Source organism: Bombina bombina, unplaced genomic scaffold (genome assembly GCF_027579735.1).
Source record: "Bombina bombina isolate aBomBom1 unplaced genomic scaffold, aBomBom1.pri scaffold_576, whole genome shotgun sequence".
NCBI lineage: Eukaryota > Metazoa > Chordata > Amphibia > Anura > Bombinatoridae > Bombina > Bombina bombina.
In genome coordinates this window covers 228773-247256 of record NW_026512983.1, presented here as the reverse complement: position 1 = coordinate 247256, position 18484 = coordinate 228773, and the positions used below count along the sequence as shown (strand labels likewise).

The 18484-nt window shown below is 39.6% G+C and overlaps 1 protein-coding gene across 1 annotated transcript in view; it reads left to right on the top strand.

Annotated features, from left to right (window-relative positions):
• Positions 1 to 18250, top strand: part of ARHGEF3 (Rho guanine nucleotide exchange factor 3) — a 62298-nt gene extending 44048 nt beyond the window's left edge. The window contains exons 7-10 of the mRNA XM_053697179.1: positions 355 to 612; positions 1032 to 1202; positions 15881 to 16067; positions 16533 to 18250. Of these exons, the coding sequence (XP_053553154.1) occupies positions 355 to 612; positions 1032 to 1202; positions 15881 to 16067; positions 16533 to 16879 (963 nt within the window). The 3' untranslated portion in view covers positions 16880 to 18250. The remainder of the gene's footprint in view (positions 1 to 354; positions 613 to 1031; positions 1203 to 15880; positions 16068 to 16532) is intronic.
• The last annotated feature ends 234 nt before the right edge of the window (positions 18251 to 18484 follow it).

The following is an 18484-nucleotide window of genomic DNA, read 5'->3' as shown; positions in this document are numbered from 1 at the left end:
ATATAGGTTGTGATTTTCCTATACAATGTGTAAGATACCATATGTGCATCTATATTGGTTGTGATTTTCCTATACAATGTGTAAGATACCATATGTGCATCTATATAGGTTGTGATTTTCCTATACAATGTGTAAGATACCATATGTGCATCTATATTGGTTGTGATTTTCCTACACAATGTGTAAGATACCATATGTGCATCTATATAGGTTGTGATTTTCCTATACATTGTGTAAGATACCATATGTGCATCTATATAGGTTGTGATTTTCCTATACATTGTGTAAGATACCATATGTGCATATTTTTTATTATTTTGTTACATTCTGACATTTAGTTCTCCCCCCCTCTAGTTGCCCTGCTTAAACTCCTACAACAGTTACTGCAGTAATCAAGTAGCTGCCAAGGCTCTACTAGATCACAAGAAACAAGATCACAGAGTACAGGACTTTTTACAGCGCTGCTTAGAGTCTCCATTTAGCCGAAAACTGGACTTATGGAATTTTTTAGATATCCCAAGAAGTCGGCTGGTGAAATATCATTTATTACTTAAAGAGATATTAAGGCATACACCGAATGATCACCCTGACCAGCAGCACCTTGAAGAAGCGGTAAGTAATTATAGACCTTTTTATTTACACAGACGCAAGTTGTGCTAGTGCCATTACAGTATTTTGTAATGTAAGCAATGTTTTTTTATTAGAAAGTAACTCAATCAATCAAGGGTGAGTTTTGAAGGTTTACAGTGAACTATTAGTTCAATTTTATTTGCAAAACTCTAATGTATTTGTCTTTTTGTAAATTAGTATTTTTAAATATGCAAAACAGAAAAGTATAATCTGAGTAAGAAATTAATCATCTTTTTTTCTAACTTTTATTAGTTTAGTATTTAAAAAAACAATTAATAGGGGGCACTATTTGGTGTTCAAATACCTGTATTTTATTCTGAATGAATTAATACAAAATGAGTCAGATAATGTGAATGTAGGTACAATGTCCTTACATCTGTTCTTTTTTTTTAAATTCTCAGATGAATATAGTTCAAGGCATAGTAGCAGAAATCAACATCAAGACTGGTGAATCTGAATGCCACTATTACAAGGAAAGACTTATTTATCTTGAGGAATGTCAAAAAGACCCTTTGATTGAAAACTCAAGAGCACTGTGCTGTCACGGGGAGCTTAAGAACAATAGGGGAGCTGTAAGTAACTGAATTTATAGCGGATATTTATATTATCATATTATAAAAATTGAACTCTCCATTACATAGGCTGTTTAATAGAACTCCTAGCGATACAGAATGTTATACAAATTGAATCACAGTATGCTAATTGGCTTTTCACTCTGTTAATGCCACATTATGTTCAACATAACAGTTTTTGCTCCAGGAATGTTTTTCTATAAGTAATAAAATATACAAATATGAACAGAACAGATAATGTTCTAAGGCAATGTTGCTACAGCCCTATTTCTTTGAAAATATATGAAAACATATGTTTCTTTAAAAACTATTTTTCTTATCACTAAAAACATGTTATAGAATATTTAATATGGTCCCTATCACTTATTCCCTATTCTTCAGAACAGCAGGAAGAAATACAATTCAGTGTTCTCCACAGAAAATGTTGCCAGTCGGGTGGCATTTATGAAGTAGCCGCGTGGGGGGAAGTGTAATATTTGCTAATATTATATAATTTTATGCTATCTAATACACAAATTGCATAATTTAACATTATTATTATTATCGGTTATTTGTAGAGCGCCAACAGATTCCGCAGCGCTAACATAAATGTATTTAATGATTATTTGTGCAATAAAAATTGAATGCTTTTAATATTAGTTAATTTTAGCTTAATATTGGCAATTAATGAAAAAAGCAAATAGTCACACAGAATAGCCATTACAATCTTGTATGGATTTGGCTAGGTACAATTCATCTATGTGGGTGGCTACATAAAACTAGGAAGGAAATTGGTAGAGTGGTTTCTGTAAATGTTCATTTGCCACTGATAATGTAATCAGTAGATACAACTAAGTGAATAAGGGCAAAGACCGGCAGCTACAAAGCAAATGATCAAAGTATGTTACTTCTGGGTGATATCAAATGATTCTCAGTTCTGAAAAGGTCATGGTGAGACAAACCTGGAGCTGGTGCTTTATGTGAAGGGGTCTGATGACCCAATCTAAAAAAAAAACCCACATAAAAGAGTAACTGACAGAGCAAAGCTTCTGTGACCTTTAACTTTTTTTCTTATCCCTAAAATGTGTCTGCCCAACTGTGAAACACAGCTAGACAGTTTCATTGTTGTAAAATTAAAAATCACACAATTAAAATCTCACATTTTGCTTATAAACAATAATGCACTTTATAATGCGTGGATTGCTGAAGTAAATAAAATTCAAGCCACTAACATGATATGCAGTATATATTGTATAGTGAAAAAATATGCAGTGTATAGTCTTTATTTAATTTGCTTAATGTAGCTTATTTTAGTGCAGGAGCTCATTCACATGTGACCTCTGGTAAATATACTCATGATAGATACTTCAGACTAAGGTTTATTGGTTGATAGATACTTCCTGTTAATTCTCATTGACTTATAGGTATTTACTGTTAAAGTGAATGTAAAGTTTCATCAAGTAGTGCCCGGTTTTTAAAAATACTATTAAAAACAGGGGCACTTTCATTGATGAAACTTTACATTGCACCATATTTGTAGAAATACTTACCTCTTCGTCTTGAAAGCCGCTCCAGCCGCTCTCCAGCCCGTCGCAAGCCTCTTCCTACGTCAGCAATGACGATTCCGGCATCCTCCAATCACGGCTTCCCCCGGGGGAAACATTGCCTAAAGCGTGATTGGAGGAAGGCCGGAATCGTCATTTCTGATGTAGGAAGAGGCTTGCGAAGGGGCGGGGGAAGCGACGATCCGGCTTTCAAGACGAAGAGGTAAGTATTTCTGCAAACTTGGTGCAATGTCTAAAGGCCGCTGCTCCATAACCTGTCCACCTGCTCTGAGGAGGCGGACAGACATTGCAAGAAATCAACCGATTGAATACGATCAGGTTGATTGACACCCTCTGATAGCGCAACTGCTGGTGCAATGATAAAAGCCGAGAGCCTATGCTGTCGGCATTTATCAATGTGCAGCGGACATGATCCGCAATATCGAATCATGTCCACTCACACATTAATAAATAGGCCCCTATATATAGATTAGCTCCTATGCTGACTGTATATTTAAAATCCAGTGCCAGCTGACCTAGACTATATAGGTATCCTACAATTGTAATGCAAGTAAACTTCTAAATGATGTCCTAAGTAAAATATTCTGATTATTATAACCTCATTTGTATTGTTGGGCTAAACTATTTCTTCTGTTATGTGTGATCAGTCCACGGGTCATCATTACTTCTGGGATATAACTCCTCCCCAACAGGAAATGCAAGAGGATTCACCCAGCAGAGCTGCATATAGCTCCTCCCCTCTACGTCAGTCCCAGTCATTCTCTTGCACCCAACGACTAGATAGGATGTGTGAGAGGACTATGGTGATTATACTTAGTTTTTATGACTTCAATCAAAAGTTTGTTATTTTACAATAGCACCGGAGCGTGTTATTACTTCTCTGGCAGAGTTTGAGGAAGAATCTACCAGAGTTTTTTACTATGATTTTAACCGGAGTAGTTAAGATCATATTGCTGTTCTCGGCCATCTGAGGGAGGTAAAAGCTTCAGATCAGGGGACAGCGGGCAGATGAATCTGCATTGAGGTATGTAGCAGTTTTTATTTTCTGAATGGAATTGATGAGAAAATCCTGCCATACCGTTATAATGACATGTATGTATACACTTCAGTATTCTGGGGATGGTATTTCACCGGAACTACTCTGTTAAAAGTCACTAATCCTTTTAATAAGTATTTATCATGTTAAACGTTTTTGCTGGAATGTAGAATCGTTTACATTTCTGAGGTACTGAGTGAATAAATATTTGGGCATTATTTTCCACTTGGCAGTTGTTTGGTTTTAATTGTGACAGTTTCGTTTCTCTTCACTGCTGTGTATGAGGGAGGGGCCGTTTTTGGCGCTCTTTGCTACGCATCAAAAAATTCCAGTCAGTTACTCTTATATTTCCTGCATGATCCGGTTCATTTCTGACAGATCTCAGGGGTCTTCAAACTTCTTTGGAGGGAGGTAGATTCTCTCAGCAGAGCTGTGAGAATTTTATATTGACTGTGAATAAAAACGTTGCTCTATAATTTAATTATTGTTATTTTACTAATGGGAACAAACCTTTGCTAAAAGTTGTGTTGTTTTAAAGTTTGATGCTATAACTGTTTTTCAGTTCATTGTTTTAACTGTCATTTAATCGTTTAGTACCTCTTTGAGGCACAGTACGTTTTTGCTAAAAAAGATTATAACCAAGTTGCAAGTTTATTGCTAGTGTGTTAAACATGTCTGACTCAGAGGAAGATATCTGTGTCATTTGTTCCAATGCCAAGGTGGAGCCCAATAGAAATTTATGTACTAACTGTATTGATGCTACTTTAAATAAAAGTCAATCTGTACAATTTGAACAAATTTCACCAAACAGCGAGGGGAGAGTTATGCCGACTAACTCGCCTCACGCGGCAGTACCTGCATCTCCCGCCCGGGAGGTGCGTGATATTATGGCGCCTAATACATCTGGGCGGCCATTACAGATAACATTACAAGATATGGCTACTGTTATGACTGAAGTTTTGTCTAAATTACCAGAACTAAGAGGCAAGCGTGATCACTCTGGGGTGAGAACAGAGTGCGCTGACAATACTAGGGCCATGTCTGATACTGCGTCACAGCTTGCAGAGCATGAGGACGGAGAGCTTCATTCTGTAGGTGACGGTTCTGATCCAAACAGATTGGATTCAGATATTTCAAATTTTAAATTTAAATTGGAGAACCTCCGTGTATTACTAGGGGAGGTCTTAGCAGCTCTCAATGATTGTAACACCGTTGCAATACCAGAGAAACTGTGTAGGTTGGATAAATACTTTGCGGTACCGGCGAGTACTGACGTTTTTCCTATACCTAAGAGACTAACTGAAATTGTTACTAAGGAGTGGGATAGACCCGGTGTGCCGTTCTCACCCCCTCCAATATTTAGAAAGATGTTTCCAATAGACACCACCACTCGGGACTTATGGCAAACGGTCCCTAAGGTGGAGGGAGCAGTTTCTACTTTAGCTAAGCGTACCACTATCCCGGTGGAGGATAGCTGTGCTTTTTCAGATCCAATGGATAAAAAATTAGAGGGTTACCTTAAGAAAATGTTTGTTCAACAAGGTTTTATATTGCAACCCCTTGCATGTATCGCGCCGATTACGGCTGCGGCAGCATTTTGGATTGAGTCTCTGGAAGAGAACCTTAGTTCATCTACGCTAGACGACATAACGGACAGGCTTAGAGTCCTTAAACTAGCTAATTCATTCATTTCGGAGGCCGTAGTACATTTAACCAAACTTACGGCTAAGAACTCAGGATTCGCCATACAGGCACGTAGGGCGCTGTGGCTAAAATCCTGGTCAGCTGATGTTACTTCTAAGTCCAAATTACTTAATATACCTTTCAAGGGGCAGTCTTTATTTGGGCCCGGTTTGAAAGAAATTATCGCTGACATTACAGGAGGTAAGGGCCACGCCCTACCTCAAGACAAAGCCAAAGCTAAGGCTAGACAGTCTAATTTTCGTCCCTTTCGGAATTTCAAAACAGGAGCAGCATCAACCTCCACTGCACCAAAACAGGAGGGAGCTGTTGCTCGTTACAGGCAAGGCTGGAAGCCTAACCAGTCCTGGAACAAGAGCAAGCAGGCCAGGAAACCTGCTGCTGCCCCAAAGACAGCATGAACCGAGAGCCCCCGATCCGGGACCGGATCTAGTGGGGGGCAGACTTTCTCTCTTCGCCCAGGCCTGGGCAAGAGATGTTCAGGATCCCTGGGCGCTAGAGATCATATCTCAGGGATACCTTCTAGACTTCAAATTATCTCCCCCAAGAGGGAGATTTCATCTGTCAAGATTGTCAACAAACCAGATAAAGAAAGAAGCGTTTCTACGCTGTGTACAAGATCTGTTATTAATGGGAGTGATCCATCCGGTTCCGCGGTCGGAACAAGGACAAGGGTTCTACTCAAACCTGTTTGTGGTTCCCAAAAAAGAGGGAACTTTCAGGCCAATCTTAGATTTAAAGATTCTAAACAAATTCCTAAGAGTTCCATCGTTCAAAATGGAAACTATTCGGACAATCTTACCCATGATCCAAAAGGGTCAGTACATGACCACAGTGGATTTAAAAGATGCTTACCTTCACATACCGATTCACAAAGATCATCACCGGTATCTAAGGTTTGCCTTCTTAGACAGGCACTACCAGTTTGTAGCTCTCCCATTCGGATTGGCTACGGCTCCAAGAATCTTCACAAAGGTTCTGGGTGCCCTTCTGGCGGTACTAAGACCGCGAGGGATTTCGGTAGCTCCGTACCTAGACGACATTCTAATACAAGCTTCAAGCTTTCAAACTGCCAAGTCTCATACAGAGTTAGTTCTGGCATTTCTAAGGTCGCATGGATGGAAAGTGAACGAAAAGAAGAGTTCTCTTTTTCCTCTCACAAGGGTTCCATTCTTGGGGACTCTTATAGATTCTGTAGAAATGAAGATTTACCTGACAGAAGACAGGTTAACAAAGCTTCAAAATGCATGCCGTGTCCTTCATTCCATTCAACACCCGTCAGTAGCTCAATGCATGGAGGTGATCGGCTTAATGGTAGCGGCAATGGACATAGTACCTTTTGCACGCCTACACCTCAGACCGCTGCAATTGTGCATGCTAAGTCAGTGGAATGGGGATTACTCAGATTTGTCCCCTACTCTGAATCTGAATCAAGAGACCAGAAATTCTCTTCTATGGTGGCTTTATCGGCCACACCTGTCCAGGGGGATGCCATTCAGCAGGCCAGACTGGACAATTGTAACAACAGACGCCAGCCTACTAGGTTGGGGCGCTGTCTGGAATTCTCTGAAGGCTCAGGGACTATGGAATCAGGAGGAGAGTCTCCTTCCAATAAACATCCTGGAATTGAGAGCAGTTCTCAATGCCCTTCTGGCTTGGCCCCAATTAACAACTCGGGGGTTCATCAGGTTTCAGTCGGACAACATCACGACTGTAGCTTACATCAACCATCAGGGAGGGACAAGAAGCTCCCTAGCAATGATGGAAGTATCAAAGATAATTCGCTGGGCAGAGTCTCACTCTTGCCACCTGTCAGCAATCCACATCCCGGGAGTGGAGAACTGGGAGGCGGATTTCTTGAGTCGCCAGACTTTTCATCCGGGGGAGTGGGAACTTCATCCGGAGGTCTTTGCCCAAATACTTCAACGTTGGGGCAAACCAGAGATAGATCTCATGGCGTCTCGCCAGAACGCCAAACTTCCTCACTACGGGTCCAGATCCAGGGATCCGGGAGCGGTTCTGATAGATGCTTTGACAGCACCTTGGAACTTCGGGATGGCTTATGTGTTTCCACCCTTCCCGCTGCTTCCTCGATTGATTGCCAAAATCAAACAGGAGAGAGCATCAGTGATTCTAATAGCGCCTGCATGGCCACGCAGGACTTGGTATGCAGATCTAGTGGACATGTCATCCTGTCCGCCTTGGTCTCTACCTCTAAGACAGGACCTTCTGATACAGGGTCCATTCAAACATCAAAATCTAACTTCTCTGAAGCTGACTGCTTGGAAATTGAACGCTTGATTTTATCAAAACGTGGTTTTTCTGAGTCGGTTATTGATACCCTGATACAGGCTAGGAAGCCTGTTACCAGAAGGATTTACCATAAAATATAGCGTAAATACCTATACTGGTGCGAATCCAAAGGTTACTCCTGGAGTAAGGTTAGGATCGCTAGGATATTGTCCTTTCTACAAGAAGGTTTAGAAAAGGGTTTATCAGCTAGTTCATTAAAGGGACAGATTTCAGCTCTGTCCATCTTGTTACACAGGCGTCTGTCAGAAAATCCAGACGTCCAGGCCTTTTGTCAGGCTTTAGTTAGAATCAAGCCTGTGTTTAAAGCTGTTGCTCCGCCATGGAGTTTAAACTTAGTTCTTAACGTTTTACAGGGTGTTCCGTTTGAACCCCTTCATTCCATTGATATAAAATTGTTATCTTGGAAAGTTCTGTTTTTAATGGCTATTTCCTCGGCTCGAAGAGTCTCTGAGTTATCAGCCTTACATTGTGATTCTCCTTATCTGATTTTTCACTCAGACAAGGTAGTTCTGCGTACTAAACCTGGGTTCTTACCTAAGGTAGTCACTAACAGGAATATCAATCAAGAGATTGTTGTTCCATCCTTGTGTCCAAATCCTTCTTCAAAGAAGGAACGTCTTCTACACAATCTGGATGTAGTTCGTGCCCTCAAGTTCTACTTGCAGGCAACTAAAGATTTTCGCCAAACTTCTTCCCTGTTTGTCGTTTATTCTGGACAGAGGAGAGGTCAAAAAGCTTCTGCTACCTCTCTCTCCTTTTGGCTTCGTAGCATAATACGTTTAGCCTATGAGACTGCTGGACAGCAGCCTCCTGAAAGAATTACAGCTCACTCCACTAGAGCTGTGGCTTCCACTTGGGCCTTTAAGAATGAGGCCTCTGTTGAACAGATTTGCAAGGCTGCAACTTGGTCTTCGCTTCATACTTTTTCCAAATTTTACAAATTTGACACTTTTGCTTCTTCGGAGGCTATTTTTGGGAGAAAGGTTCTTCAGGCAGTGGTTCCTTCTGTATAATGAGCCTGCCTATCCCTCCCGTCATCCGTGTACTTTTGCTTTGGTATTGGTATCCCAGAAGTAATGATGACCCGTGGACTGATCACACATAACAGAAGAAAACATAATTTATGCTTACCTGATAAATTCCTTTCTTCTGTTGTGTGATCAGTCCACGGCCCGCCCTGTTTTAAGGCAGGTAAATATCTTTTAAAATATACTTCAGTCACCACTTCACCCTTGGTTACTCCTTTCTCGTTGATTCTTGGTCGAATGACTGGGACTGACGTAGAGGGGAGGAGCTATATGCAGCTCTGCTGGGTGAATCCTCTTGCATTTCCTGTTGGGGAGGAGTTATATCCCAGAAGTAATGATGACCCGTGGACTGATCACACAACAGAAGAAAGGAATTTATCAGGTAAGCATAAATTATGTTTTCATGAAATTAACTCTTGTATAAACAGCATGAGTCAATTTACTATTGTGCGGACGGACATGTTACAATGTAGCGTATTATGTCCACTGCACATCGATAAATGCTGACAGCATACGCTGTCGGCATTTATCATTGCACCAGCAGTTCTTGTGAACTGCTGGTGCAATACCGCCCCCTTCAGATTTACGGCCAATCGGCTGCTGGCAGTGGGTGTCAATCAACCCGATCGTATTCGATCAAGCTGATTGCTGTCCGCCACCTCAGATGTGGTGGACGGGTTAAGGAGCAGCGGTCTTAGGACCGCTGCTTCTTAAAGTGAATATAAAGTTTCATCATGTAGTGCCCGTTTTTTAAAAATACTATTAAAAACAGGGGTACTTTCATTGATGAAACTTTACATTGCACCATATTTGTAGAAATACTTACCTCTTCGTCTTGAAAGCCGGAATGCTGATGATGTCGCTTCCCCCGCCCGTCGCTAGCCTCTTCCTACGTCAGCAATGACGATTCCGGCATCCTCCAATCACGGCTTCCCCCCGGGGGAAGCATTGCCTAAAGCAACGCCGTGATTGGAGGAAGGCCGGAATCATCATTTCTGACGTAGAAAGAGGCTTGCGACGGGCGGGGGAAGCGACATCATCAGCGATCCGGCTTTCAAGATGAAGAGGTAAGTATTTCTACAAATGTGGTGCAATGTAAAGTTTCATCAATGAAAGTGCCCCTGTTTTTAATAGTAATTTTAAAAACCGGGCACTACTTGATGAAACTTTACATTCACTTTAATGCTTACTAGGCATTTGTAGGACGTGCCTATAAGTCTCTTAAAATTAGCAGGAAGTACACAATTTATAATGGTATAATAATTTATATAAATATAAACAGCCTTTGTTTCATAATTTGCAAGTCAAAAATAATAAAAATGGACTGAACATTTTTGAGTACAGTGTTTCTTTAACTATGCCCATTTTTTTCAATATAAACATCATACATCAAGTTTATTGTATACATTTTTAAATTGCTGTTAAAGTGAATGTAAACTTTGATTAAATAGTGCAGTTTTTTAAAAATACTATTAAAAACAGGGGCACTTTCATTCATCAAAGTTTACATTGCAGCGGATTTTACAAATACTTACCGTCTTCTCCTGAAACGCCGGATCGCCGATTCCCCCGCCTGCAGGTTCTTTGTACTTCGTCAGCAATTACGAAACCGGCTTCCTCCAATCATGGCTTCCCCCCCCAGGAGTGTCCATCTGGTGAGGCCACACAGTGATTGGAGGAAGCCGGTTTCGTCATTGCTGTGTAAGAACAGCAGGAAGAAGTATTTGTAGAATCCACTGCAATGTAAACTTTGATCAATGAAAGTGCCCCTATTTTTAATAGTATTTTTAACCCCTTAATGACCAAGGATGTACCAGGTACGTCCTGCAAAAACTGTCAGTTAGTGACAATGGAGGTACCTGGTACGTCCTCAGTCTAATTGAGTGCTGGAAGCGATTGTGATCGCTTCCAGCAGCTCTCAGGGTATTGCAATGATGCCTCGATATTGAGGCATCCTGCAATACCCTTTTTTAAGCATCCAATGCAGAGAGCCACTCTGTGGCCCTCTCTGCATTGGCCATCGATGGTGCCGATCGTTGGTGGGTGGAAGCTGCTGCTGGGAGGCGGGTGGGCGGCCCATCAATGGTTACTTCCTTTTCCTTCTCAGCAATAGCGTGCACAGTCGTGGTAGCGTGCGGGAGGGTGGGTGGTGGTGCGCGCGTGCTGCATTTGCATAATACATTGCAATGATTTGTGAATGGGAGAGGGGAATTTAATGTTGGGCAAGGGATCTGGGAGGGGGAGGGAGATAGGGTATTGAGGGGGGCAGCTACACTATGAAAAACTTTTATTTAGAAAAAAATGAAAAAAAAGCATTTTTTGGGGGGCAAACTGGGTACTGGCAGACAGCTGCCAGTACCCAAGATGGCTGCAAATAGGTAGAGGGGGGAGGTTTAGAGAGCTGTATGGGGGGGGATCAGGGAGGTTGGGGACTAAGGGAGGATCCAGCACTGCAAAATCAATATATATATATATATATATATATATATATATAAATGCTTTTTATTTTAGTACTGGCAGACTTTCTGCTAGTACTTAAGATGGCGGTGACACTTGTGAGGTGGGGGAGGGAAGAGAGCTGTTTGAGGGGGGTCAGGGAGGGATCAGGGGGTGGGATGTGTCAGGTGGGATGCTGATCTCTACACTAAAGCTAAAATTAACCCTACATGCTACCTAATTAACCCCTTAACTGCTGGGCATAATACAAGTGTGGTGCGCAGCATCATTTAGCGGCCTTCTAATTACCAAAAAGCAACGCCAAAGCCATATACGTCTGTTATTTCTGAGCAAAGGGGATCCCAAAGAAGCATTTACAACCATTTGTGCCATAATTGCACAAACTGTTTGTAAATAATTTCAGTGAGGAACCTAAAGTTTGTGAAAAAGTTAACGATTTTTAATTTGATCGCATTTGGCAGGGAAATGGTGGTTATTGCCCTATAACTTGCAAAAAAAGCAAAGAACATGTAAACATATTTCTAAACTCAGGACAAAATTTTGAAACTATTTTGCATAGGAGTTTTTTTGGTGGTTGTAGATGTGTAACAGATTTTGGAGGTCAAAGTTAGAAAAAGTGTGTGGTTTTTTTTCCATTTTTTTAATCATATTTTATAAAAAATGTTATAGTAAATTATAAGATATGATAAACATAATGGTATCTTTAGAAAGTCCATTTAATGGCGAGAAAAACAGTATATAATATGTGTGGGTACAATAAATGAGTAATAGGAAAATTACAGCTAATCACAAACACCACAAAAATGTAAAAATAGCCCTGGTCCTTAAGGGTAAGAAAATTGGAAAAAATGGTCTGGTCACTAAGGAGTTAAAAACCAGGCACTATTTCATCAAAGTTTACATTCATTTTAATTACAGGGCATTTTCAGCCATTTTGTGTGTTTGTCAAAATTTCTGAAATAGGTACAATAATATCACAGAGAAATAGACAGAAGAACAGTAGTAATGAAGTGTGGTTAGTAAAAAGAACAACATTGTTGTGACGGATACCCCGGCTACCCGCCAGAGGGTAGCTCCCCCAGACGGGTCCTGCTTCCTCCCTGCCGACTGCAGCTATGTAGCTGGCAAGTGACCACAGCCTGTAGCCACCCCTGATGCCCGACAGCACCAGTACTCAGTGTCCCACCCTGTGGCAGACCCCAGCTACCCCTACTGGGTAGCTCTGCCAGAGGGTCCTTCCTTTGCCTGGAACAGGCTGCTATGTAGCCCAGGAAAGTGATTCTAGCAGGAGCCCACCTAAATGACTAGACAGACTAGCATTCAGGTGAAATAAGAACTGAGTTTATTGGGACAAACACACATCATTTATACACATACACATCTTGATAAAACAGGGAGACAATGCCACAGTTTTCCCGCCATTCCCGTCCCTCCAGACTGACCTGCGCCTCCATAGCAACCATAGTCCCACAGAATCCCAGGACACAGTGGTTTTTGGGGTGATCCCAGGGTGTCATTTGAAAACTCTTGGTCCCCAGATGCCACAGTCCAAAAATCAGCATGATTCGTTACTGGGGACCGGAGTTACAGTCCGTTGAGGTTATAGGGTTAGGGGTGTCCAAACCCCCCCGGTTCCCAAAGGAGCTCCCCTCCGGTAATTTCCCCACCTCTTGTCCTTCCTAGGGGCTACTAATCCCCAAAAGAGCGGAGCTCTGGGGCACATGGTTGCTGGAGCAACCAGGGATAAATTTAGCGGATGTCCTGCTGTCCTGTGGCCGACCGGGAGTTCCAGGAGCCCGGACAGCCTGAGAGGGGTTAGGCGGGTGTCCGTTGTGAGGCGGCCGGACGGGAGTTCCAGGAGCTCAGCCAGCCTAGGAGGGTTTTCCAAGTCATAGACCAGCTCTTCTCTAAACAAGTTTGGAACACAAAACTATGCAAACAAAAGCTTCCAGAGATTGTGGTTGCTCTGAGGAGCCCAAAACCACTGAGAAACAACAGGGGTGAGGTTGTAGGGTGATGGGGGGGTAGCCTTAGCTGTCTGGTATTCGTGACAGTTGTATAAAAATAAAATATTTTACCCATATCTAAATTAAGATATTTATCTGGTAGTGGCTGTCTTTAAACTGTAATATTTTCCTACCATTTATTAACCCCTTAACGACTACGACGTACCCTGTACATCGCTGGTCGAAAAGGGTTTGTGTTGCTAAAATAGTGCGGATTTTGCCGCGAGTGGCAAAGACCGCACTATTAGAATCTCCCTCACTTCAGAAGGCTTGGTTTCACCGCTTTAGAAGGCTGGCAGCGAGACCACACTATTGAAAGCAGCACACCCATAGAAAGACCAGCACCCTACAGCAGTGATTTTCAACCTTTTTTTTATATATATATACAGTATATATAAACAATGTAGTACATTTTAGTCAATTCAATTAAATTAAGCTTTATTAGCATGAGAGTCACTACAACTATATACATATATATATATATATATATATATATATATATATATGTGTGTGTGTGTGATTTTGATACATCTTTGTTTTGCAATATATACATACACACATACTATGGGTATGTGATAACGCAAGCCTAGCCCATCAGAATATTACTATATTTACCTGTCTGTGTACTTTTCTGAATAGGCAGCCTTGGTGTTATAATTGTATATTCAGCCATTCACTTTCCAGGTATGACAGACAAACTTTTTTTTTTTTTAACCAAAGCACCAGCTTTATCATACCTCCTAACATTTAATATAGCCAAAGAGGGACACTTTTCTCCCCATTAACAGAGCTCCGCTAGCTGCCCCCCACAAATAGAGGGGACACACATATTTACACACACACATATTATACATATTCATACACACTCTTTACACACACACACATTTACACACACTCAAACATATTTATACACACTGATAAACACATATTCACACACACACTCTTATATACACACACATACGCATACACATTTACACACCCACATTTATACGCACACACTGAAACACATAATCACACACCCACATATTCATACACACATATACATATTTACACACACACTTACACCTACACATATATACATACACACACTCACACATAATCACACACACACACACATTCATATACATATTTACACACACACACACATTCATATACATATTTACACATACACACTCTCATATTTATTGAAACACATTTAGGAAATGGTACTAGGTCCGTATATGTAAAAATAGCACACTAGCAAAGGCAACCTGACAGCCTAGTTCCTAAACATACCACATGACCTTAACCTTGTATATGCCAAGGGGAAAAGTAATACTGGTGTACCCAGACCAAATGATGAAGTATACACAACCTTAATGCTTTAAATATAAGGGCAATATTCCCCAATGGGCTAATTTATCACCACTCCATTCGATAGCCAGATCGTAGCTTATTCTTTTCCCATAAGTCTCTATGCCCCAGCCCCATTAATTCCCCCTAGTACTTAACCCATAGTTGTGCTGCTGCTTCCTGGTGCTTGCTGCGATCCTGGGTGCTGCTGCCCTGCACTGGGCCGGGGAGTGGGTGCTGTTAACCACTGTTACTATGGGGTAAGTTCTGGCTCATGTACAAAACACTTTACTTGTTCCTTTCCAAAAATGAGCCATAGGAACCACAGAAATAGTGTACAGTGCAGAAGAGAGAGAACTTAATGGTGCTATGCAGTCACACTGCCAATAAGAACCCCCAATGCTGCCTGATGAAAAAGGAGAATGGGAGAGCCGAGAGCGCTAAACCTTTACACTGCTTGTAGTTGAGGGTTTACCACTTTTTGTCCAGCAGCACTACTGAGTTGCGCTCCTCGGCTTAGCTCGCTCCACATTAATCTTTTTATTCAGAATGTGTAGGGTACGTCCCTGGTCATTCAGGGGTTAAACAAAAGCACATTAGTTCCTTTTTTAGTAATAGTTGAAAAACCCAATTGGTATATAGAGCAAAAATGATAATAGCAAAACGTGATGTAATATAATATTAAAAAGCATTGTTCTGCAATTAGCAAACGACAATGCAATGAGGCTAAGCAGGGCTGAGTCTCCCATACAAGCAACTAATCAAATATAGAATGCTACTGTCAAAGAAAAGCAAAATTAAAAGGTATATTTATAAAGGTTTAAGTTCCCAGAGAGGGAACCTGTATACCCGCAATTGCCACTGTTAATACAGCATTGGTTTGGCAAAATGTAACATTTCACATGCTCACAGGGGTTGTCAGTCATCTCGGTCTGATTAGTCCGGTCTTATGAATGATGCTTTTCTTAATTTTGGTTGCAAGTTTTCATGTGTGATACTGCACCAGAAGGACTCCAAAGCTGTGTCTGCTGCTTCATAAATTAGCTACTAAATGAACTAGACCTTGTGAGGTACAAGGAAAACCAGTACTTATGACATTTCTGATAAGCAAGTTCTCTCAGAGGAAGCTAGTTTGTTTTTACTCCTAAACAAACAAGATCAGGATATATGTGGGCATCTCCCATGGCTTAGGCTAAAAGCTAAAAAATGTATTTAAATATCTTGAACAAGGTATAATCTTCTTCTCATTTTTGCTTTCTAGAAATTTCATGTGTTCCTGTTTCAAGAAGTCCTTGTAATAACAAGAACAATCTCTCAAAATGACAAGCTTCACTACCAGCTTTACCGACAGCCCATCCCAGTAAAAGATCTTATTTTGGAAGACCTGCAGGATGGTGAGGTTCGGTTGGGGGGATCACTCCGAGGTGCTTTCAGCAATAACGAGAGAAGTAAGTCATATATTTTTTTTTTTAGTGTTGAACATGTTTACGAAGCAAATGTAAGACCTTATATTCAGTGCAACATATGTGATGTCATCACTGAGGTCACTAGTAACATCATGTGATCAGGTTTATAAATGATGTCATATTTTCATTGGTTTAATGCCATCAATAAAACATAAGGACACAGCCTTTAATTAACCTCTGTAGTCCATCACTTTTGGACTTTTGTGTTATATTTTAAATATTTATAACAACTTATAGATAGTGGATATTTTTTTCTGCAAACTTGAAAAAAAAAGGAAGAACTCATAATTCATTAACACTTTCATTTAATTGATAAATGTTATGTCACTGTTCTTTCACTACAATATACTAAATTTCCAAAACCATTTCTTTCAAGTATTATTATTGTACAAAGAAAACGTTTCTTAGTGAAAGTTGTTTTTTACATTTTTTTTTTTTTTTTTGCAGTCAAGAACTTCTTTCGGGTTGGCTTCCAAAATGGTTCACACAGTCAATCACATTCCTTACAAGCAAATGACTCTTTCAATAAGCAGCAGTGGCTCAACTGTATCCGACAAGCCAAAGAATCTATTATATGTTCTGTGGGAGATGATACTCATCCAACAGAAGGACAATATTTAATATCTGCCAATGGGAACAGTGATATTCAACAACCAGCTAAGTTTGAACAAATGGACCATTCAGACAGTGTTTCTGACTGCAGTATGGACACAAGTGATTTCAGCATGGACTGTGAACAAATGGAACAGACAGGCTCCATAGCAAACAGTAAACAGCTTGAAAGTAATGTTTGACAAGAGGATCACATCTCCTGATAGTAACCTTGTTTGTTACTTGAACAGTATTTGCATTCCATAAATGGAGCCATTTGGAAAAGCACTTTTCAATCACATTTGTGATGGTATCAATAAATGACCCCCCTGAAAACTGTACTGTTCTTACCAGATATGTTTTTGTAATTGCTCCTCTTACAACTGGATTTAGATAAGAGGTGAAGGGATATGGAAGTGATCTCACTTTAATGCATCATTTCCACTGCAATTTATTTTTCTTAAAAAAACAGTTAACGTAGTATAAAAAATAAAAACGTCTCCCAAGTGGTTATATTGATCAACTAGAACAACATTTCACTGTTTGGGCAAATATTTTCTTTAATAAATAAATAAAATTGGCTCAGTAGTGAACTGTCTCAGGAAAAAAAAATATATATTTTTTTCAATGGCGGTGATAAATTAAGGTTAATACACCACTTTCACATCCCTTTAATAATGTTTGCATTGACTTGCTGGTATAAGAATCTTTTGTCTATATGTATAAAATAAAAAGGATATAGGTTTTACTGTAAAAAAAATATAACTATTATCTGTACATTTTTACACTGTCTCTGTTAAAGTGGATAGGTCTGACTGTGTTAAATAATAAAAATTAAAAATAAATGTTAGGGTGTAAAATGATACACATCATTGTTCATATTCTATGCATTAAAATAGTTACAAATGATTGGCACTTGCTATTAGCAACAACTGTTTATAACATAAGATAAAACTAAACACAGACCTACAAAATACAGATTTTTTTGGTGGCAAGACTAAAATACCTTGAAATTGTGCATATGAATGAAGAACCTTAAAACTGATTGAGATATATATATATATATATATATATATATATATATATATATATATATATTTATATCAATCAATCAATCGTACTCCTATTTTATTTTGGTTTATAGGATAAAACAATAATATGGTTCAGAACTTTGCACTTACATTAAAGATTTTACAAGTATTTTGAAAGCACGCACACGTGTTGTCTTAAATATCCAGTTATTGAATGCAAAATTGTATCGTTTTTGAAAAACAGCAGTCTTAAAAGATATTTGCTCTACATAACCCTATGGGATATAGTTAGAGAAAGTTATTTAGATATTTTTTTTGCCATATGAATTATTTTAATTTTGTACAAATTTAAGCAAACAGATTTTAGTAATTGCATTGATGGTTAATTCAAAGTCTATTTAATTTATAATTATCTTGCAAACCATGCAATGTACAGCTAAGACATACAAGTTTAATGTTATCCTGTCAAGTAGGGCTGATATCTAATAGATCAGAAGACTTCAGATCACCCAACTTTTCATAAAAAAAACTTTTTTAAGAATACTCTGGTGTATTTTTTTTAATGTGTTTTTAAATGTGCCATACAATATTTAACAATCTGCCACAGCGGTGATTATAAAAACATTTTTTCCCCTTAAATTATATGTTACAAATGTGTGCATTTGTGTTATGCATGCACTCTGTGGTATTGCAAAATACTGTAAACTGCAATCAAAAATACCATTAAATATAAAGCATGTGAAAAACATAGCGCTAGTAAAAACAGATTTAACATTG